At 42.3% G+C, this 22,761-nt stretch overlaps 1 protein-coding gene across 2 annotated transcripts in view; it reads left to right on the top strand.

Annotated features, from left to right (window-relative positions):
- RYR3 (ryanodine receptor 3) overlaps positions 1 to 22,761 on the top strand; it is a gene marked incomplete at its 5' end in the record, with an annotated part of 503,048 nt that overhangs the window by 211,423 nt on the left and 268,864 nt on the right. For both annotated transcript variants that reach the window (XM_080809903.1, XM_080809904.1), the window contains 6 exons: positions 6,809 to 6,883; positions 9,192 to 9,270; positions 13,105 to 13,217; positions 14,105 to 14,204; positions 16,931 to 17,024; positions 21,559 to 21,633. In XM_080809903.1, coding sequence (XP_080666029.1) covers positions 6,809 to 6,883; positions 9,192 to 9,270; positions 13,105 to 13,217; positions 14,105 to 14,204; positions 16,931 to 17,024; positions 21,559 to 21,633 — 536 coding nt within the window. The remainder of the gene's footprint in view (positions 1 to 6,808; positions 6,884 to 9,191; positions 9,271 to 13,104; positions 13,218 to 14,104; positions 14,205 to 16,930; positions 17,025 to 21,558; positions 21,634 to 22,761) is intronic.

Below are 22,761 nucleotides of genomic sequence, written 5' to 3'. Positions count from 1 at the left end.
TGAACATTTAGGCTCCTTCCAGGTGTTTCGTTTGCCTCCATTATAATTCTCTCATCACAACAGTGTGCATACTTTTTTGCTTTTCTCGAATTACTTCCGGAAGTGGAATTACTAAAGCAAAGGTCATGGACATCTTTGTGGATCTTTAATATATCACCACATTGCCATGCCAAAGAGTTGCACTCAGTGTCACTGTGTGGGGGATCACACCAGCTAAATTGCAGCTCTGACAGCATTGGTTTTTTTTTTTCCTATTCTTTTGCAGATTTAGTTGATGTAAAATGATGTATAAAAATTGCTTTAGTTGCCATTCCTTTCATTACGAGAAGAGATAAAAATCCCCTCCATATGATTTAATTTCATTCCTGCTAGGAATCCTTTATTCATATCCTTCGCCTATTTCTTTACTTGAGGCTTAGTTTGTTTCTTACATTTCAACAAGATGGAAACCCCTGTGTCATAGTGATACAAAGTATTCTGTAATTTATTAAATGTTGTTTCCAGTGCTCTGAAGTTCAGTGATCTTGCTACAATCTGATCTGGTTATTGTTTCCTTGGAGTGCATCTGTTACTTCAAAGCATGGATAAATATTAGGTCTGTAAAGAATGTGGGACCATTCTATTACATGCTAGTTGTTCTAGAATTTAATTTTAAAATGAAATAGTTGATTCTGTTATCCATCCAGGATCTTTTATATTTCCTGTGGATCTTCCCAAATGCTTTTTGATTTGCTGTCCACCTATCCTAGCGACATTTGCTTAATAATCCTGCCTTCTCCCCACTATTGTACTAAAGATCTGCTTTATCACATGCTATATTTATATTTGTTTATGGGCTGACTATATCGTGCTACATTCTTCTTTTTGAACCAGTACCAGAATGAACAAATTAATTTTACTTCATAATATCCACTAAAACTTAGTTCCCTTTCTGAATAAAAATTTCCTAATGTTCATATTTCCGGGTGAATTTTACAGCAATTTTGTTGAATTCCAAAATACTCTATAGGAATTTTCATTAAAGCTGCCTTAAATCTGTAAGTTAAATTTGGAAGAACAAGCATTTACAAATATTGGTATTCTTATTCTGTAACAAAATCCACCTCTCTATTTCACAAATCAAATTGTATTTTATAGAATAAGGGTTTGTGGTTTCATTCTGAATGTTTAACTCATCGAAGTAAGTTCCTAAAAACTGAATATTTGTCAGTCGTGAATAGAATCTTTGATTCTGTCTTCTAAGTGAAAATAGTGAGTTACCTGCCTTTGTTTACACCATTAGGTATTACTGGGGTGTTTTGTTTTGCTCTATTTTGTTTTGGTTTTGGTTTTTGCTTATATGGCCTCCTTATCCGTTGTCACTTGTATCAGAAGAAATGCAGTCCTCCCGAGCAACATAAAAGGGCCTCTAGCATGTTGAGGAAATATTGCCTTGTGACCTTCTAGAAAGGCTTCTTTCTTTCTTTGATAGACTCAAAGAACAGAACAGAAGTGTGGTTGGGAAGGGAAGGAAAATGAAAGCGTGTGCTTACACGCCACATCCAGCCAATGATTTCATGCCCTCCAGGCTCTCCCAGGAAGGTGGCCTCTGAGGCATTTAATGGGGTGTGTTACATTCACTAAAGAGCCTTCTCAGAGCCTGGGACCCCCAAAGAGAAATTGGGGTTCCAGATTATAAAAGAAGGTAGCCTGGAGGTCTAACAGTCTTGAAATACTTATGTATGGCTGGAGAGAAACACTGTTACCCTTTGTCTGTTGCCACATCATCATGTTTCCCTTAAGGGGAGGCACTGTCTTCTGGTAACCACCAAAAGAAATGTCAGTGAAGGAATTCATTTTAAAATTACAGTCAATATGATGGAGTTAATGATCTGGTGGAACATGTTTCCTCTGAACCTGGCAGCAGGTGCTTTTACCAGTTTTGCCCTGCCCCTCCCCATCCTTTGAGGTGGTACCTAAGAATCTCCTCCTGCCAGGGGTGCCTGTGGAGGTCACTTGTGGAGGGACAGGACTGCCATCCCCATGAAGCCTCACAGTCTTGAGGTCTGGATTCCCTGTGAACAGGACTATGCAGTCCCCTGTATAGCATATCACATCTTTCCCAGAATGTTATTCCAGAATTAGGGTCAAACTGTGGAAAGAGTTAGTAGAATTTGTGGTACAGGTTCAGATCCAGGCTCACTGCTTACAAGCTGAGTATGGGACAGTTTTTCTTTTCCCATCTGTAAAAAGGAGACAAAAGGATCACTTTGTGTAATTATTATTTATTCATCCAGGAAATATGAATATGAGTGCCTCCTCTTTGCCAGACACTGATAAAAGTGATGTTGATATGGCAGAGAACACAACAGACACACGGACCTTATACCCTTGGGAGTGGCAGAAGAGAGATATCAAAAATAACATGAATTCATGTCAGTTAATACTAAATGCCTCAAGAAATAATACAGCAGCAAATTATGGCAGAGTAAGGGTGATTTTTCTTTCAGAAGGAGTGATCAGAGAAGGTTTCTGTAATGAGATATGTAAGCACAGAACTGAATGGAGGCCAGCCCTAAGCCATGAGGATATTGGAGGGAAGAGCATTCCAGGTGGAAGGGAGCACATGCACCAGGGTCCTGTTCTAGGAGGGAGCAGCCTAGTCTGAATAACAGAGGGAGGCCCTAGTGGCAGGAGCAGAGGTGGTGATGGGGCTCACGCTCATGGTAAGTGATGACATCAGAGTTGGAACTAGATCAGGGACAATAGAGATTAGCAAGCAATGCCTGGGGCCATATCCAGGCTGTGGCTTATTTATGGACAGCTCTCTAGGTAAGAATGGTTTTTAATTTTCGAAAAAGCTGGTTGAAATAAAAAAGACTATATGACAGAGACCATGTGTGCCCTGTAAAGTCTAAAATCTTTACTGTCTGGTCTTTTACAGAGAACATTTGCCAAGTCCTGATGCAGGGTCTTGGAGGCCATGGCGAGGACATTGCACTTCTAAGTGCAAAAGGGAGCCATGGTGGGTGGAAGGCGGGTAGGGGGAGAGCTGAACAAGAAAGTAACACGATGTAACTAACAGCCGTAAAATGATGGCTGTGGCTGCCATGTTGGCTCTGAATACAAGAGGGAGTGGGAAGTAGGGGTGCAGCAGGTAGCAGAGTTAGGAGGCCATTACTGCCATTCAGGTAAAACAGGCAGTAGGCCAAACCAGCCTGGCAGCAGCAGGGTACTGAACACTGGGTGTAGAATGCATTTTGAAGATGGCACCCAGGGGTGCTTTGGCTTGACTATAGATCCTGAGCGGGAGGAAGGAGTCAAGGATGACACCAAGGTTTTTGTCCACACTCTCCTGTTGTCGTGGAAACAAAATGAAAGAATGATCTTTTCTGTCCCTGGGGTTTGACGCCTCCAGTTCGTCCACCATTGTGCTGTCAGGGTTACCTCCAAAGGTGCATTTTGGATTGCGGCACTCTCCTTCTAAAAACCTGCACTGCTAAGAAAAACAAACAGACAAATAAAACCCTATACCAGTGTCCTGGTAGCTGTGGAACGGTCAGTCATCGTCCTCCATAATCTGACTGCCCCACGTCTGTGCCCTAACTTTTTTCCAGATGTTGCCTCTCCTTGCCCCTGTTCCCAGTGCTAGTCAGTGAATCATTGGCTAGTCCCCACATGGGCTTTGTACTCTCCACCTCCAGGCCTTTGCTCACGTGGGTTCCTCCTCCTAACTCTCACTGACGGTCAACACTCGGAGCCGTCATGGTCTACCTTATCAATAAAGCTATTTCTCAATGCCCTTTTTACCCTTCTGGTCTATTCCAGTGCTCCTTGTTTTCATCTGTGTTAATAGGCAGATTGTTTCCTACTTGTAACATTTTTTTTTTTTAAATACAAAAGTCTTTGTAGACTTTCTGGTAGACCAGATTACCAAGAAGGAGACAACGTAGCATATGGTTAAATCCCGACTCTGCCCTTAGAACCTGTATGAGATTGAGCAAGTTACGTGAAACCTTACGTGAAACAACGTAGCATATGGTTAAATCCCGACTCTGCCCTTAGAACCTGTATGAGATTGAGCAAGTTACGTGAAACCTCTTGAAACCTCAGTTTGCATTGCTATAAAATGGAGATAATTACTCTAGTTATATCACAGCGTTAATGGCAAATATAAAGTGAGATCATGCACATAGCACACTTGGCATGGTTCTGTGTCTGCTGGATGCTTAGTGTTCACTAAATCCCAGCCATATCAGTTCACCTTCATTTAGGAGCTGAGGAAATATGTCCCTCTCCTGCTTCCCTGGTTACTTCGTACACTGGTTTTGTACACAGTAGGCAAATGAAGATATTACAGAAACCAGAGCAAAATGAGCTCAAGTTCTGCAATGAACTGTGAGTTCACTCCCCACACCCCACCACATCCAGCCCTATGATAGACGGCAAGATACTTACCCTCTTTGAACTTCAAACTCCCAACCTTATAAATGGGAGAAATTATTCCTACTTAGGAGGACGAGCTACGATGTTACGTAAAGCGCCTACGTATAGCCTGTGCCCAGAGTAGCTCTCCCAGAATGATGAATATCAAAGCTTCTGCAGGAAAAGCTCCTCTCCTCTTCTAAGCACTGAAGCTTGATCATTCCTTAAGCAGTGGTTCTCAGGATGTCATCACAGGACCAGGAACATCAGTGTCATGTCCCCAGGAACTTGTTAGAAATGCTCATCCCCAGGCTCCACCCCAGGCCCTAGCGAAGCAAGTACTGCGGAGCAACGTCCAGAGGCTTAGGTTGTAACCAGCAGACATCCACCCACAGAGAGATTTGCTGCCTTAGCAGAGGGAGGAGTCGGGCTGGGAAGCCTCCTGGGTGCAGCACAGTGCTGTCATATTCAGTCCCAGTGGGGCACCTGGACTTCGTCTCTCTGCTTTTCTCTTGGCACTATAATAAAGGACACGAGGGCCAGGAGATGTTTCCAGCAGTTCCAGAGAAGAGGAGGAGCACGGACCTCTCCCGTGCCACTTTCTGTGGTCAGCGATGCTGGATTCTTTTTAAGATTACTCGCTGAGTTGATGGGAACAAAGACGGGGATGTGACCCATGGTTAACACCAGGACATATTACGTAATCAGTAGTTTAGCTGGAGACACGGGACCGGTTTGGGAGCACACACCCACGCCTAAGTCATCATGCGCTATCAATTAGCTTCTAATATTGCAGGTGTGCCGGGAAAATATCAGACTGACAGGATGTACAAATTATTTGGTGTGACTAATTTTAACATAGCTGTTGACACATTTGTTAATACAGCAACTGAGGTTAGTTCGAATGATTTCAAGAAACTCGGAAATAGCACAAAGAACATTTAATTCCTCCATCGTATTGAAGTCTGGGAAGCCCTTAAATCTCTCCAAGCTCTGAGGAGAGTACAGCCCCATTTATATATGGTTATCTGCTTTTCAAAAAACATGATACCACGTCTATCATTTTTCTTTTCTTTAGCCTCCTAGTATGACATGAAAAGATTATCTCTTTGACAGAGTGATTCTTTTAATCCAAATAGAGTTGAAATAAAATGACTCTAGACCTTATTATTCAGACCTGCACCTTCTCTCCATACCCCCAGCTTTCCCCTTTGTTGCTCATTGCTCTGAGGGAGGGTAGGCACGGGAGAGGAGCAGAACCTCAGACCACCTCTGGGGCTGCTGGTATGTGGGTCTAAATAAAATAAGGGCCATAAGAGGTGCCCTTGGCATATAGAAGGCAAGTGTTAGAATTTCTCTTTAGGATTCATTTTCATCTCAGCGTTTGGATGCTTTTTTGTGTGCTAAGGATGGGGTCCTCTGCTCAAATGTTTTTATGCATTAGGGATGGGGTCCTGTGTTCAAATATTTTTTTCCTAAAAGGCGTGTGTGATCAAAACCATTTGACTGCCTCTGAGGGGGTAGGAATAGGAATAGGATAGGAAAGATAGGATAGGAAGAGATTTTGGTAAAAGGTTGAAAAGGTTGATGCCCCCAAATTGTAGGATTTCTTCTAGATTTCAGCTTTTTCCATAATAACAGTTTCGTCTCTGATCACGTGCTATTCAGTTCAGATAGCGACGTGTGACTCAAACTCAGGGGCAGAGCAGCAGACACAGTGGCTTTCTGGTGGGCTGCCTCTCCTCTTGAGCATCTCTTGCTGGTTGGCTCCCACTGAGTGAACAGCCCAAGTGGGTTGCCCGGGGAGACAGAGAAGGAACCAGGTGGTACCTCAACCGATGGACCTATTTCTGCATTACTGGTTGCCCTTTGAAAGTCCTGGGTTTCAGAGCCAGCTGGAATGGTGAGATCTGGTGAATAGGACCCATTTAAGTGATTGGGTAGAAGGCCAAGTGCCTTGAAGGGGAAAGACCGCAGGGTACAGAATGTGACCATATGCCTGTCCCCCAAGCTGCTTTTCTGTCGCTAGGCTAGAGTGACATCACATTTGTTTCTCTCTCTCACTCTGAACGCTTCTGAGAAGTTTCAAAGGAAGGTAAGCAGTACATATCTCATTTATATGCTTCTCTGGCGGAACAGCTCGGGGTTTCTGCTGAGCCCAGGCAGGGGACATTTCCAAAAGGAGGTTTGGCCTCACACACCCTCTCCCAGGGATGTTGCATGGCTGTGGTCACGCGTCTCCCCCATGCCTGTAGGCTGGCCACTCACTTCTAGAATGAATTCTTTGGGAGCTTTGCCATGGCTCTTTTCTTTGTAGTCTGTCTTCCAGAATTCTTGTCCTGCGTTGCTCGCAGAGGGGCCACCAGCGGCCGGTGCTGACATTTTTCCTTGTCCTTCCCCACAGGCAGCACAAGGGGGTGGCCACAGGACCCTGCTATATGGCCACGCGATTCTCCTGCGGCACTCCTTCAGCGGAATGGTAAGCACATCGGGTGCCTGCTTTCACCATTCGAGGAGGAGGAAAAGGAAGGGATAAGGTAGAGGAAACCAACAAGCCTGTAGATTACATTAACAGCGGAAATAATTTGGAATGTAAATAATTAGAACACACTGTCTTTGCGTTTCCTTCATATAACTTTTCTTGCAGTTACGTATTTGCTTAATGTCTGACCACCCTCCTCCTCCCTCCATGAGGCAGAGGACCCTGTCTTTTTTTTTCTTTTATTTAATTTCACTAAACCTAACTCCACTAAGGACAGTGCCCTGACATACTAGATGCTCAATAAGTATTTGTTGACTTGATGAAGAAATAAATTGTGAAATGATGGAGTTCTTGAGCATATAAAGACAGCCAGGATAGAAGAAAAATCAATCAGATGAGGTTTTCGTGAAATTTCAACTTTTTGACTAGCTACAGGGAATGGGATTGTATCCATTGCCTTCAGTCCTGGAGTCATTTGAAGGTATTACATGAATCCAGAGGCAGTAGGAAGTCATGGAGCAGAACAGTCCCAGAAAGTTCATCGGGCTGTAACCAGTTAGGGCTCTAGAGCCAGAATCAACCAAAACGGGGATAACTCAATGTAAGCTGAGAAAAAATTGTTCAAGTTTTAAGTCAATGCAATTTGTAAAACAGATATAGGGCAGGGCATCTTAAGGAGGATAATCGTGATCCCAATCAAATGTGATACATGCCAGCTCTCATTGTGTTTGCTCCTGTCCCTGCATCTGTCATCGTCACTTGCTCTCAGTGTGAGGAAGGCTTGTCGTCTTTGGCCCTAGTGGAAAATGTTACATCAATTCCAGACTTCATTTTCACACGTGTACACCTGCAGTATGCTGCAAAGTTCATCTCGAAGCTTGAACTGTCACACTGGCAGTGGCGGCAGCAGCTGCCTCTTAAATAATTTATTTATTGCAGCATTTTTTTCCCCTGAGCACTGGTAAGAAGTTGACCTTTTCAGCCTCAGCATTCGTCTATTGTTGTCTTTCGTAGTAAAGGACAGAGAACAATAGTGACCAAATGGAAGGTTATTGGAGCGGGAGATGGGGGCATTTAGGGAGTGGGAAACTCTGTATCTTGATGATGTCTAGAATCGAGAAGTGAGCATGTATCTTTTGGAACCTGGTGCTTATCCATAGGGTAAATCAAACCTTCATATTTGTTTTTTCCTACATAAATAGACCCAACCCTCAAACAGCATATTTCTCATGGCTTTGAAAACTCAGGCCAACAGCATGGTAGAGATCTGAAGGATTGTGTTATTTATTATTAGATTTACTGTCCTGACCCTCCCCCCCCAAAAAATCCAACTTATGGTTAAGATAAACTCTATATTAGCTAGTTCTTTTTAAGAGCAGCTCTGATAATGAAGCTGGTGACATAGGACTGTGGGCAGTGGGCTGATTCTCCATTTTCCTTTTGCAGAGAAGTAGAAGAATAACTCAGAAAATACTTTCTAAGTGCATATCTGCCAACTGGTCTAATTCCAAGATCAGCCGCTGTGCCTGTAGTAAAGGAGGCGAGGAATGGGCTAGGGGTTTTTTTCCCCCGTTACTAAGTTATTTTAAATATTATTGTTAAGTTTTACAGGCACATGTATTTTTATAGTTGAAAAAAAAAAAAGCATAAACACTGAGAAGTTCCACAGCTCATAGAAGGTTTGAAAAACAAACTTGGTAGAAGTGGGGGAATCATCATGGTATCTCTCACTGTCCAAAGAGAACTTCAGTTATCAGTTTGGTGTAATTCCTTTTAGCCTAGTTGCCAGGTATTTAGATTTTGCATACCTGTTACCTGTGCAAGTGTACTACTATGTTGTATATGTTCCATGCTATTACACACTCATGATAAAAACTCTTAATGGTAACATATTTCATAAAATGAAGTACCAAACTTTATCAGCCTTTCCATTATTGTTACTTGTATATGTTTCATTTATATTGTCTCCAATATAAGAGTTCCTCAGTATTTTTGAACTCATAAAGCATATTTTGAATTCATAAAGCATATGATTAAATATGTTCAAGATACTAATTTCAAACATATTTCTGTAGCTTATGGTCCCAGAAGTTAAATCACTGGGTCATCACATAAGAACATATTTGAGATTTTAAATATACTACAAAAGTCTATTTTGGAAGTGTTATATACCATTGACTACAATAAACAAGCCCTTTCTACAGTAATTCAATGTCAGAATTGAAAAGTGGAAGCCAGCTAGTGGAGAGATGCCAAGACCCAGTAGAAGAGCATGACTTCACTAGCATCTGCTCTTGTTCCACAGTATCTAACATGTTTGACCACATCAAGATCCCAGACAGATAAACTTGCCTTTGATGTAGGTCTACGGGAAAATGCCACAGGTAAGTCAACATTCCCAGATCTCCTGCTCACTGGGGTCTTGTGCTAAGGGCTGAAGGATACTGAATATGTTCTTCATTTGGGATTCCAAACCAACCAACTGGTGGGGTCAAGAAATAGGTTTGATAAAATTTAGGCGAATAAGAAGGAAACAATATGTGATAGGGACATAGGAACTAAGAGTGAAGGAGAGCATAATGCCTTCACCACAGTCCTATACTTTGGGAGACACTGGCTTTTTTGTGTGTTTTGCTTTGAGCTCAGTCAAAAATATTGACAGGAGGTGGATCCTGAGAGAGGTGGCAACCAGGATGATGCAGGTTCTCCCTGGAAACCAGGAATGAAGAACAGAGAATCACTATAACTATACATACTCAGTTACAGTATCGAAGAAGGGTCTGGCTTGCTGTGGGTTATTTCATAAACCAAGGGAGCTGTAGTTAGAAGTTGAAAGGAAGCATACTTCACCTCAATAAAGAAAACCATTTTGCAATAGCTGCAGTTATCCGACATACCTAACAGCTGGCCTTGGGGTGTAAGGTGCTCTCTCTGGCTGGAAACATTCATAGGTAATCTGACCATCCATCAAGAGCAAGTGTATGGAATTTCTGCTCCATTTACAGGTTGGCCTATAAGTTGGGATTCTTGGTTGCAAAGGCAGAAACTAGTTCAGGTTCACTCAAGCAGTATGAGAGTTTACTGGGTGGACGATGGGTAGAACCTGCTCTAAAGCAGAAAACCCAGACTTGGAAAATGGACAGGAAAGAAGAGAGGCCAGAGAAAACATCCTAGGTCACACTATACGAAAATTCTAATTTGAATGCAATCTTTACTATCATGACATTTTCCCCAAATAAGACGGGAAATTCCATTGTTGGGTAGTCAAAGGACAAAAGTCCATGTTGTTCCAAAACTGTGTCAGTTCATAGGGGGATTATCTGATTTTACAGAGGATCTAGAGGAAAAAAAAAAAACCAAAACCAAAAACAAAACACAAGAGATTAAACCACGGGCACCGCCATCTCTGCATTATGCACGGGGATGTCTGGGAATTCCTGAGGAGAACCTCTGTCTCTCCACTTCTCGTTTTTGTACAAAGCAGGAGAGTGGGCTTGTCTCCACCCACTAAGTTTTTTCCCTTAAGATAAGATTATATATGCATTGGATTTGAGGTTGATGTGCTTTCAGCTGAAGTGTTATTCTTAAAATATAATTTCCTCTAAGGTGTTGACAACCTTGGCTGACAACTTACAAAATGTGTGAAGTGTCACACTCACCATTGTGAGTTGGCCTCGAGATGTAAACCAGGGGTCTGTCTTAGAGCACATAACCGGGAAAATCCCATATGTTCATTCTTTTCACACCGGTAAAATGACTTTAGACTTTTTGAGAGTTGGGGAAAAAAAATTGTTCACTGGATTTTCTGTGATCCAGTCATTCATTTATTTCAAACTGCCCTGTAGAACTGAAACTTTCCCCTGATCAGATTCATTCATATCACCTGTTCTGTTAGTGTCCTCTTCTTGAAACATCCACCATCATCCAGAAAATTTCCTTTGTCTCTCTTCTAGATTCCATGTTTCCCAGATCTCATGTTTGTTTGTTTTTTACCCCCACCCCTTCATTGGTTTACTACATCACTTTGGTGGAGCCCCATTATCTAGTAGCTTTTACAGAAAAGATCAAAAGGAGGTAAATTGTCGCCTAGAAGTTCCTTAATTCCAGCTTCACAAGTAATTCATGGTATTCTACATTGGAAATATATTTTGTCTTCTGCATCATGAAGGTTTTCTTCATTTTCTTCTAGCTTATGGCTGGCTCTTGAGACATCTACATTCAGATTCCCGATCTTTTATGTAAGGCATGCTTATATTTTCTCAGAACTACTTAGGTCTTCTCTTTTGCCCTTCTGTCTGAAATTCCACAGTGATACATCTGGGCATGGATCCTATTTGTTCCAAGGCTCATGAGAATGGACCCTGGTGTGGGTCTCTCTCCACTGTGCTAGGAAATTTGTGGGCCTTTTCAATCTGAATTCTTGTCTTCTAGCTTTGGCAAATGTTTAATACTATCTCTTTGTTAATTCCTAACTTTGTTTTCTCTGCTCATGCTTTCTGGAAATCCTCTAGATTGGTTTCCTATTTTTCTCTTCACTCGTATTTCTAGTCCATTTCTCTTCATTCTTTGGGGAGATTTTTTTCAACTTTATCCTATAACCCTTTTGTTTCTTTCTTTCTCTTTCAGGATTGAAGACTTTTTCTCCAAAGTGATCATTCATGGGTACTTTCATTGCTGCTTTATGAATGTAACTTTTTCTTGTCTCTCTGAGATTGTTAATTATATGACTTTTAAAAAGTTTTCTTTGGCTCTTCATAATCTTTGCTTTCTCCAAGTCTCTTTCCCCACTGTTTTGTTCTTGCCGTTCGTGTTAGTGACGTGGCTTGGATATCAGGTGATCCTTGGTCTTCCTTCATTTTTAAATCAAGTCAGTAGAAGTTGACCGGAAACCCTGAGTGTGTGGCTGTGGCTTGCCATCTGTTAAGTCTCACTTTTGGCTAACCTGGCAAGGACTAGGCATTTCACTGGAGGTACCTGGACAGAAGTATATTTTATCTTGGGTAGTTTGGCTTCCCTAAAGAGGAATCCTTAAATGTGTGGGAGGAGGAGATTTAACATCCCAGCTAGTGTATGAGGCATAGAGGCAGAGGGAAAGGAGATGGGGTTTTACTTACAAGGACATAAAATTTTAATGATTCTCTATTTTTTTTTTTTTGCAGTACTTTTCACTTCCTTGTTTGACAGTCATTGGTATTACAAAACCAGAACTTTTATGGTTGGTCATTCCATGGATGTAACTCCTAATCTTCTGTAGGATAGAGGAGAAGGAGTCATCTAGCCATGCAGGGTACAGGGAAGGATGCCAGGAGATAAAATTTCCTTAATAGCTTTTAGTCAGTTCTGTTTTCAACCTCATCTGCTGCTGCTACTTTTATAAGTAACTTACCTCCAATTCCAGAGACTTCCTGTGAAACATGCAGCAGGGATGGCCTTATTTCTTGAGAACTTCTCCTCCATTTTCTTACTTTCATAAAGACTTGGGTTTTAGCTTTCTCTTCACTGAAAGCATCTATCTGCTTTCCTTTTTCCAAATTGTCCATTTCTCTTCTTTGCTATCAACTTTCTACCTGCTGTCCTAGTCTTTGTAGATTTAGGCCTTTTGAAAATTGATTTTTTTTAGTAGAATTACTTATCTTTTAATAGAATTTCTTGGAGAGTGTGGCAAAGATAAAAGTGTGTAAGTAGTCAGTAGACGAGTGAAGTCAATTAAAGATTTGTAAGTGCCTTTGAAGAACAAATTTTTCTCTATGTCTTAAAAAATTCAAAGTCAGGGCGGCTGGGTGGCTCAGTGGGTTAAAGCCTCTGCTTTCGGCTCAGGTCGTGATCCCGGGGTCCTGGGATCGAGCCCCACGTCAGGCTCTCTGCTCGGCAGGGAGCCTGCTTCCCTTCCTCTCTCTCTCTGCCTGCCTCTCTGCCTGCTTGTGATCTCTGTCTGTCAAATAAATAAATAAAATCTTTTAAAAAAAATATTCAAAGGCTTCTATAGTTTCTGACCTCCAATACTCTCTCCCAAACACTGTCTTTCTGTTGCCAGAGAGGACAAAAGTGATGGACGTAGTCAAGTGGATATGGGGCTAAATAGAGACTGAGGTCTGGAGTGTGGGTATGCATGTGCCTGCGCACTGGAGGGATTGTTACCAGGAGAGGGAGAATGAGGGACAGAATTAGGGACACGGATTTCCATGAAGCAATGACTAACTCAAGGAGCATTTGTGTAGGAGAAGCCTGTTGGTGGACCATACATCCAGCTTCCAAACAGAGATCCGAGGGAGAGAAAGTTCGAATTGGTGATGACCTCATTCTCGTCAGCGTGTCCTCTGAAAGATACCTTGTAAGTACCTCCTAAGAAGCATCTTTTCGCTTTCAGAACATTTTCCTTTAGGAACTCATGGTTGAGGTGAACTGTGCCACAGTAGGTTGGGTAGGATAAGAATCCATTGCACAGTATAGGGGAGAGGTAGGTGGTTCAGTTCTCTCCCCTGCCCCATTACCATGGGGCCTGGAATTTAACTGTTAGTTGTCCTTTCAATGAAGGTACTGTGCCCAGCAACTCTGCTAAAATGCTCCAGGCCCTTCCTGAGAAAACCACTGCTATATTAGCTTCCACTACTGTGAATTTCCCACACCGTTTAGCTCTTGTTCGGCAAAGAACAAGCCAGAAAGAACGGGATATAGGGAAGTAAACTGATATGGGAGAAATGGAGAATTTAAAATGTTTCGGCAAATGGCATGTCACAGGGCTTGAGAGATGCAGGTAAGATCTTTGCACCTTGGGATGGGGTACTGGGCATCACTGACTATCAAGCCCTCAGGTGTCCAAACATCAGAGAAGTGTCAAAAGTTTTTAAGCTTCTCAGAACCAATCCTGCAGGCAATTTATTTTGCCTAGACCAAATGCCGGAGTCATTTTTGCCATTTGTGAATTCCCTTCTAACAGGATGAGACATTTTATGACTTCCTGTTGAATCAGGGATCCAGCTGAGGGGAAGGAGTCAACAGTCGTCTGCCACCTCTGTGGCTGGAAACTTCTTCCCTGAATAAAGTGTCCCACTTTGAAGCTGCTTCTAGAATGGGCGGAGCAGTCTCTCACGGGCTGTGTAGAAAGAGCCTGATGACAGGGAGACTCTTTAATTCAATCCTTGAGATTCTAGGTTGAGCTCCTTCTGTCAGGACTGGCCCGGTGATTTAAAGAATGTCTCGTTTCTGTTTCTGCTGCAGCATCTCTCAGTGTCAAACGGGAACATACAAGTGGACGCCTCTTTTATGCAGACACTCTGGAATGTACATCCTACGTGCTCGGGAAGTAGCGTTGAAGAAGGTGGGCTTTTTCGTGTGCATTCAGCCCTCAGCCGTCCAGTCTGTCTTGAGCTGTATATATTGACATTTGCTGCTGCTTCCCAGCTCCTGCTTCATGCAGCCAGCATGATTTTAGTTCCCCTGAATCTCATTCCCTGACGTGGGTATGGATTATTTTCTGTCTTGCTTTCTGATGACAGGGGCGTTCCTGACAATACCTTTTAATCCTTCAGAGCCCACTTTTAGGGTGCTGTAGACGTGCAGGATTTGGATATGCATTCTCCCTCTCCCACTGACTTTTCCTTTATATTTATGATTACTAGTTAGAAGTGTATAAGCCTCGGCAACTTCGGTCTTAGATTATTTTCTGAGAAGGTGATGCTGGTACTCTTTCTCCCCAGAGCATCTCTCCATACAGGTGGAAGAAAGACTTTATGATAAAAGTGTGTGTGGCCATTTGTTTTTACTTGTATTTATGGAGGGCCATTGAACAGTAATCAATTTTCTCAGTAGTTTATTTTTCCTGTGGAAGTAAGAGCATCAAAGTTGGTTCAACACACCCTAATTCTTGGAGCCAGGCAAAGTCAATACACCTTTCAAGTTAGAGAATAAAGATACGGGACTTACCGTACTCATGGGTAATGTTGCAGCTGAAAAGAGTAATCAAATGCCAGTGACTGCTATAGGTTATCATCTTACATTCTAGCACTTTACAGCAAGGTCATAATGTTTAAAAAGTTACTCATACCACAGCTTTAACCAGATTTTTTATCTTGGGCCCAGTAGTTTCAAACTGGAAATGCCCTTCTATGATAAGATGTTTGAAAATAGAGGGAAAAATGAGGGCATCAAGGTGTTGCCTTAGTTTCAGAAGATATCAGAACAAAGCTGAATTGTCAGAAAATGACAGTTTTTAACTCTGTCAGCAACGTGTGGAAGGCTTTAAAAAGGCAGGTGGTGTTTAGCTCTCTTCTATTATACCAGAACTAACCCACCACCTTGAGTCTGTTGTCATTCCCTTTCTGTCAGGAATCAAGAAGCTCTGGGTTTTAGTCTTCCCCAGGGAGGTTTGGACTGGATCTTCTCCATGTTAAATTTTTCATTTTCACAGTAGGAATAAAATGATTCCCCAGTCCCAACAGATGACTTGTGGAGATTAATTAAGAAGTGTTTGCAAATCACGTCAAAAAGGTCCTTATCGATGTGTTGAGTGTCCTTGTAATTCAGCCTGGATAGCTCATCTCTTGAGTCGTCTGCCCAGGCAGAAAATGCCCTCTCAGCATCCCCTCATGAGAGCCCACTTCAGCCCTGAGAGCATAAGCAATCCTCATAATGACCCTTTTTCCCCGAATATTGCCCAGCTAGAGTTCAGTTAGGAAGGGCTGTGATACACCAGCACTTGGCAGTTTTCTCTGCATGATTAGAATATTGATTGGAAGAGCCTGAGGACTGCAAACGATGGATCCAAGTGGGGCATGACCTCGCCATCATGAGATGACAGAGTCTAATCAAGAGCATGATTGGGGAAGGTTTTAATTTTTCTAAATAAATTGGCTGTTAAGAATTCCCCTACAGTATATCATGAATGTTTTTAATGCAAAGAAAGGTATACAACTGGAACTGTCAGTACAGTAAGGTAGAGGAAAATTGAGAAATGATTTCTGACTATTTGAGAGAAGTTTAAGAAGAATTTGCCTCACCTGGTTACAAAAAAAGGGGGGGGGACTATCACACTGTCCCTGTACAAGATGTAATGATAAACATCCCCTTTCTCCTTGGGCATGATTTCATTTCATCATTCTTATTGTTAATTCAACACCCAAAATAGTTTGGTAGCCCCTAAAGTGATTTAATTATGTGACTTTTTAAAAAAAAGTCCTGATGCAGACATGAGTGTATTAAGTCCGTATGTCTCCTGAGAATAGACTAGTCTAGAGAATTCTTTTTTATTCAAAGCGATACAAATCCCATTTCTTCGTACAAGATAAACCTCAGCCTGGAAACCCTCTCCCAGTATGTTCTTTGAATTAAGGCTCAGAACTTATTTGAAGACTGATGGGTCATCATGTCCTTGAAGCTCATTGTTTCCCATACATCTCGCAACTCCATGGCTATTGGGATTGCTTATGCTGAAAGCTAAGTCCTTATTGATAGTGGCTCATTGGCTATGGGATCCTGGAATGATATTTTGCCTCCCCTTGGTGCTGGAGGATGAGCATCCAGGTTTGATCTGTGTCTGTTAAACACATTCAAAAGCTAGCTTCCCCTAAGATAGCTCTTGGTAACACTTTGCTGACCTCCTTCCCAGCATCCTTGTTCTTCACCACGACTATGGTTTGGTTGGGATTTTGCCACAAAATGTACACATAGAGAATGTAAGAGCTTACCCAGGAATTTCATGCTGGATGTATTTTCATCCTAGGCAGCTGGAAAATCCTTAACTTCCTCACAGTAGCAATGTCATTTTCCTTTTAATGATAGAGCTGACACTATTTTCACCCTACATTTTGATGTTGGACTTGCTCATCTCTGAAATCCTATCTAACTTTCAATGTTAGAATTGTTTTGACTTTCTTGTCTGTTCTTCCTGAGTCCAGAATTCATGGAATCTGGCATTTTTCCAAATGCTCCTTTCTTGGTGTTTTCCATAACTGACTCAGACCTGCACAAATTTACCCTTTTCAAGCTCATTAAATTTCATCATTAAATTTCCCATAAGTTCATAGTAGAATATAATTCTCTCACTAGGATACCTACTTGGTGGGCACGTAGTACGTCTCTTCCATGGTCATGATGAGTGTTTGACGATACCATCTACAGACCAGAATGATGCCCAGCACAGGTAAGCCAATAACGTCGTCGTCCTCCCCGCTGTCTCCAGTCTCAGGTGCCTCGGGCTAAAGAATTTGCATTTGGACATGGCCACAGATGAATTCTGTGAACATTGGTCAATGGACAGCCATGGGATCTAGTTTGTGAGACAGGAATGGCAGTGCACTGGAACTTGCTCACAGGCGTACCTGGATGCACATGCTGTTCTTAGACAAGTTGTTCCATAATGCTTCCCAGTACCTTCCTTTTCTTTGATTTCTGCTCTGCATAAGGAGTTTCTGGTAGCATTTATTGTAGCTGGAAGCACCCATTCGGTGACAGAAATCAAGTGAGTCATTCTGGAGAGTTTGTTTACCTAAGATATTCACCATCAAAGGCAGAAGGGCAGATCTCTCCCCACCTCCGTGTGTGAAGTCATTTAGGTAGAGTTGGGTGATTTCATTTTGCTTATTACCAACTAGGCTTGGAGAAACCAAATACCAATATCCAATGGGAGCTGGATTTAGCAGGGATGGTGCCAAGGGCAACATTCTGAAGATACTTCAAAGGGCGGTGCTTTCTGTGGTCCTCTGCTTGGCTACTCAATGGGTGCTTTTCAAAAATTCAAAACCAAGAGATGGAAGATACTAATCCAGACCTTAAACTCACACTGAAGTGTCCCTCAGTAGTCTGTCTCACATCAAAGGAATGGAGTATAAAGAGCTTGGCCCCTATAACTATAGAAATCTGATAAATATTTTTTAAAAATAAAACTGGATCTGCATTAAGCTGAACTTGTAACAGCAATGGGCATGATCTCCCAGAGGTAATACATTCTTTGTTTTTCTATAATGCCTATGGGAACCTTGCTAACTACATTTCTTTTACTTCATTAGATACGTGGGATCATGTCCTCACAGCTAAGAGAGCATCTAGGTCAGGCTCCTGCCCAAGGTCAGATACTGGCTACTTTCAGATGGCAGCCTAGAAACCATGTGGCTAAGTCTCCAGCCATGGCTTGTTCCTTAACTGATGAACTAAAAGGACCTTAAGGAGCTGAGAAGTGCACTTGAATGTGTTAATGTGTGTCTTAGAAACCATGCCTTGGCAGTCTGTATTCCTGCTGTTCTGAGTCTCTTCCTACTTGTTCTGTCCTCTGAATCTCTCTCCATGGGAACCAGATGTGACCTAGTACACATAAATCACAGACCCATGGCAAGTGCCTAATTAATTCACTCCCTGACTCCATGACACTGGTCCAGTAAACTGACAGTTTTCTCTGAGGAAGGGCATTAGGCTGATCTTAGAATTAAGGATTCCACACCCTAAATAATGTCATGTGATCCTAGTCAATTGTGATTTTTCCCTTCCTTTTTCTTTGAAACAGTGAAATTATGCGAGAGTTCATGCACTGTCTCTTTAATATCTTGTTATGCATGAAAGGGAAGAGTTGCAGGTAAAGACCTGATGTTTTATGAGTTTTGCTGTTAGCTACATCTAAGATGGAACACATTGAACACGCTAGTTCTTTCTTCCCATTCCAGTTCTTCTTTGAAGGGCAGGAATTTGGAAAAAATGAAATGATAACCCTGTGCATGACCCTTGACCTGCCCTCCCCCATCCTACACGCACACATACCTGTCATTAAATTTAGAACCAAAATAGAAACATCCTGGGCAGAAACTCTGCCTGGAGAAACTTGTCATTTGGTCTCATTCCTGTCGAGTACTTGAACAAGAGCCTGAATAAAAGGAAAGACTGTGCAAGTATTTGAAAGGAGGTGCTAGGGAGAGTGAAACAGATGGACAGGAACTCCCCAAATGGGCACCCTGAAGCAGGCATTGCATGCCATCATTGAAATATGGCAAAAGTGACCTTCCCTTGGTGGAGGGTTCCGCAGGATCTAATTTGTATCTGGGAGGAAATAAATTCACATATGAAAAGCCTTATTCCTTTCATTTATAAGGAAGCATGAAGGGGTTTAGACTTTGTAAGGCAGCATGAAGGGGTGAGTAAGCAGCTGTTCATTATACTGGACCCTGCATTTCTGTATCAGCTGGTCTCTCAATCCCAGGAGGGTGCTTTGGCATTGGCCGTCTCTAGGTGAGGTGAGTGATAAGACCCCTCATTGTCTTGTGTCTTCAGATAGATCCTCAGAACTGGCCAGGATGGCCAGGAATACTGAAATCCAGGAGAACTCAAAAGAATAGAAAATCAGGAATGCACTAAAAGAGGCCATCAGCCCTTCAGGCACGCAAGTGATGCCACAGGGAGGGAGCTGACTTTCCAGAGGAAATCATTTCTATTCCTTCTAAAGCCTGAAAGCAAGCCAGGTGGAAAAGGCCAACTGTCCCAGGGTGCAAACCTGAAAGGAGCAATCTAGCAGCCTGAGCTCTGGTCTTTGGCTCTGCCTCTGGCTTGTCAAGCCCCCTGGGGTAAGACTCTTAACCTCTTGCAGCCGAGGGTGAGCTGTCAGCCCCACTTTCAAAGCACCTCAGCTCACCACCCACTCTACTCCTCTACTTGGGTAATTGTTTTAGAGAACGGGAACAGGTTGTTTCAACCTCTGTAACCTTACAAGATTAAATGGAGCTAGCTGCCCGCATTTCCCGGGTGGGAGGGACGAACCTTCGAGAATTCCTCAGATGTCAGAGGGAGAGAGTTCTCTACTCCTGTGACCTAGGGTGAGCTGTTCCACCCTCTTCACCTGAGAGGCCTTTCCTGTTCTCACTGAGTGGGGAGAAGCAGGGGTGAAAACCTCAGCAAGTCTGCGTGACCTGTGAGGTATCATTATTGTTCTAGACCCAGCATAGGGACACCTGCGCAGTTAGAGCTCTCGAGCTACACAGGATTTCTTTCTCAATATTTACTACGTGTTTCCTGATCACATGTATGTTTGAAAAAGGTTTATAATGTGTTCTATCATCCCACCACCAGGAGGTAACCACTATGAAGGCAATGTTTCGTTGTGTTTCTGTGTCACGTGTTTTTCTATGCATGATAGAAACATCTGTATTTAAACAAAGTTTGGATAAATTCATACCACACAGTGTTTTGTACATCTGTGAACATCATTGTTCAAAAAAATGCATTAACTTCTCACAACCATTCTGGGACTTATGTAACCGAATTAGGCTCATTTTACAGATGACGGAACCAAGTACACAGCTGTGAAGGGACCTGACAAGATCACACAGCTCACAGACTCACACTCGAGTCTGCCTGACTCCCAAGCTGGTATTTTCAACCAACTTCTAATTATGGAACTTCTTCAGATAAAAAATAAGAACTTCACATTTTCTCCTCACCTCTATTGATTACCTGTTGTCTCAAAATCTAGATCAAGATTCTTCTGGGACTTGAGTGATTCAGTTGTGATATACAAAAATCTTCTGTGGTGGGATTTTAAGTTAGTGAAATTGGTCAAATTAAATGCAGTTAAGTGATCAGTCTTGATCTAAGGTCACAAAATTCTCAAAAAGGATCTGGATTCCATATACCAGGTAATCTGGGACCACTCTTCATGAGATATACTCTTCAACAAGGTTCATTCACTTACATAGGTAGGTCTGTCCCTGTTGTATGGAATGAAAAACAGTTTACTAATTATCAGTTAAACATCAGGACAACCCAAATCAAGGGCCATTTTACAGAATATCTGACAACAACTCCTCAAAATTGTCAAAGTCATGGAAAACGAAGGAAGTCTAAGAACAGACCAGAGGAGACAAGGGAGACAGGAGAGTTAAATGCACCGTGGTATTCCTGGATTGGATCCTGGAATGGGAAGAAAAATGCTAATGGAAAGTTGCTGAAATCCAAGTAAAGCCTTGAGTTTAGCTAGTCATGACCTAACAATGTGCTGATTTCTTCATTTTGACAAGTGTGGCATGTACATCTTACATATAGTGCAAGATCCCATGAGGGGATACCGATTGAAAGTATGCAGCTCTTTGTACTGTCTTTGCAACTTCTTTGTAAACCTAAAATTATTCCAAGATAAACATTTTATTTAAAAGTATATTAAAAGATTAAAAGATTTTCCTTATGCAAGAACAGTACAGTGATAAAGAAAGTTATGAACACTACAACAGCTGAGCATAAAGCTTTGCTTCAGACTTCCTAGAATAATGGAAATGAATTCATACTTTTTTGCCTACATGTTTTAAAAGGACAGATACATTTTTGAAAGGTACAAATACATTTTTGAGAGATGTAAAACTACAAGGCTCTTAACCTAAAAGAATCAAGCTTTTAGTATCTGCTCTGATAGTATTTGATGAGGCTGTTTTGATTCCTGATGTGGAAATGGGGACAATCCTTTTGTTGTACACCTGATGGTCCACAAGTGTCCTCGGTCCGTATGTGGTGAGCACTTCCCTCCCCTCTAGCACTTTTTTTTCCCTCTTAAGAGTTTGAGCCTGGAAATTCCTGCTTCTCTTTGACTCATGCTCTCAGTTTTGCTGACTCGGGAAAGATTTGAACAGCCCCTGCAGGGAGCTGTTCCCTCCCCAGTGCTGATCAGTGTCCTGCTCAGTGGAGCTCATCTCCAACTCTGCTCACAGGAGGATATTCTATGAAGCTGGGGGAGCTGGGACACGAGCCCGATCTCTGTGGAGAGTGGAACCCCTTCGGATAAGGTAATGGAGGGTCAGGGTGCTGGTCTTCTCAAGATTATTTTATTTTCCTCTACTGTCCATTCTCTTAAAAGTTTCATTTATTCCACAACACCTGGCAAACTCTCAAAAGTTTCTTGGCCCAGAATGAAGTTTTGAAATTTTCCTGGCTTTGTTTTTAAACAACGGTGACACAGAACACACATATACACACGCAGAATATGAGAGAATGAGAATTTCCAAGACTTCTGTTTTGATTCCCAAGCCAGAGGGCTTTGTGGCCCTGCACCCAGCCCCTGACTCCTGCCCCCCTTCCTCCGGTGGTGACCAGGCTATAAAAGGCGAGCTTGGACATGTCTGCTGAAAGCCATCAGAGTACTTCTCCCATTTGTTTTCTTAAACATATTCTCTGCAACCCAGCTAGTGTTTCTTTTCTCAGTAATTGTGTTGGCTCCAGTGGAATGTTAGCTTTAAATGAGACTAGTGGTTTTGGCAGGGAAGATTAAACCACCACTGGAGAGGTAGCTGTGCGGGAAACTGTATTTACCGGACTTGTCAGAAACCATACTGTACCTGGGTGGAAGGAACAGGAGGCTGAGACTTGGACTGTGTGCTTGAGTAAAATCATGTGGCCTCCAAACGTCATGCTGCAAAGGGGGATCCAGAAGCTCTGGGCCATTATTTTGCCGAGAGGAATTGCAAGTCAGGCTAGAGCTAAACTAAATTCTTGGGAGAACAGAAGAGGGACAGTTGTTTACTTTTCCTTCTCTGCTCTTCCTGCCAGCTCTCTGAGCCTCCTTCTGAATGTATGTTCACAGTTCATGTCACTCTCATAAGGGTGTATGCCCCCAAGGTGGGCTCCACGATAACCCATTATAGATCAGAGGAAAATACTAGAACTTACACACATACACACGTAGGTACATATACGTTTTTTTACTGAGAAACTCTTTGGAGGTTACTGGTTTAAAGAATACTGCTTTTAAGGAGTACCCACTTGGTAGCTGGCTTGGGGCATTTATAGTCTCTTTCCAGCCCTGTTAAAATGCTTGCTCTGACATACTCCTGTTCTGAGGATATTAAACCTTGCTTAATGGACTTTTTAAAAAAGTCAAAATTGGTTTGTATGTATAGTTCCAGTTATGGTTGTTT

This window comes from Martes martes (genome assembly GCF_963455335.1).
Source record: "Martes martes genome assembly, chromosome: 7".
Taxonomy (NCBI): domain Eukaryota; kingdom Metazoa; phylum Chordata; class Mammalia; order Carnivora; family Mustelidae; genus Martes; species Martes martes.
Note: the sequence above shows the minus strand (reverse complement) of the source record. Positions and strands in the feature narration are given on the sequence as shown.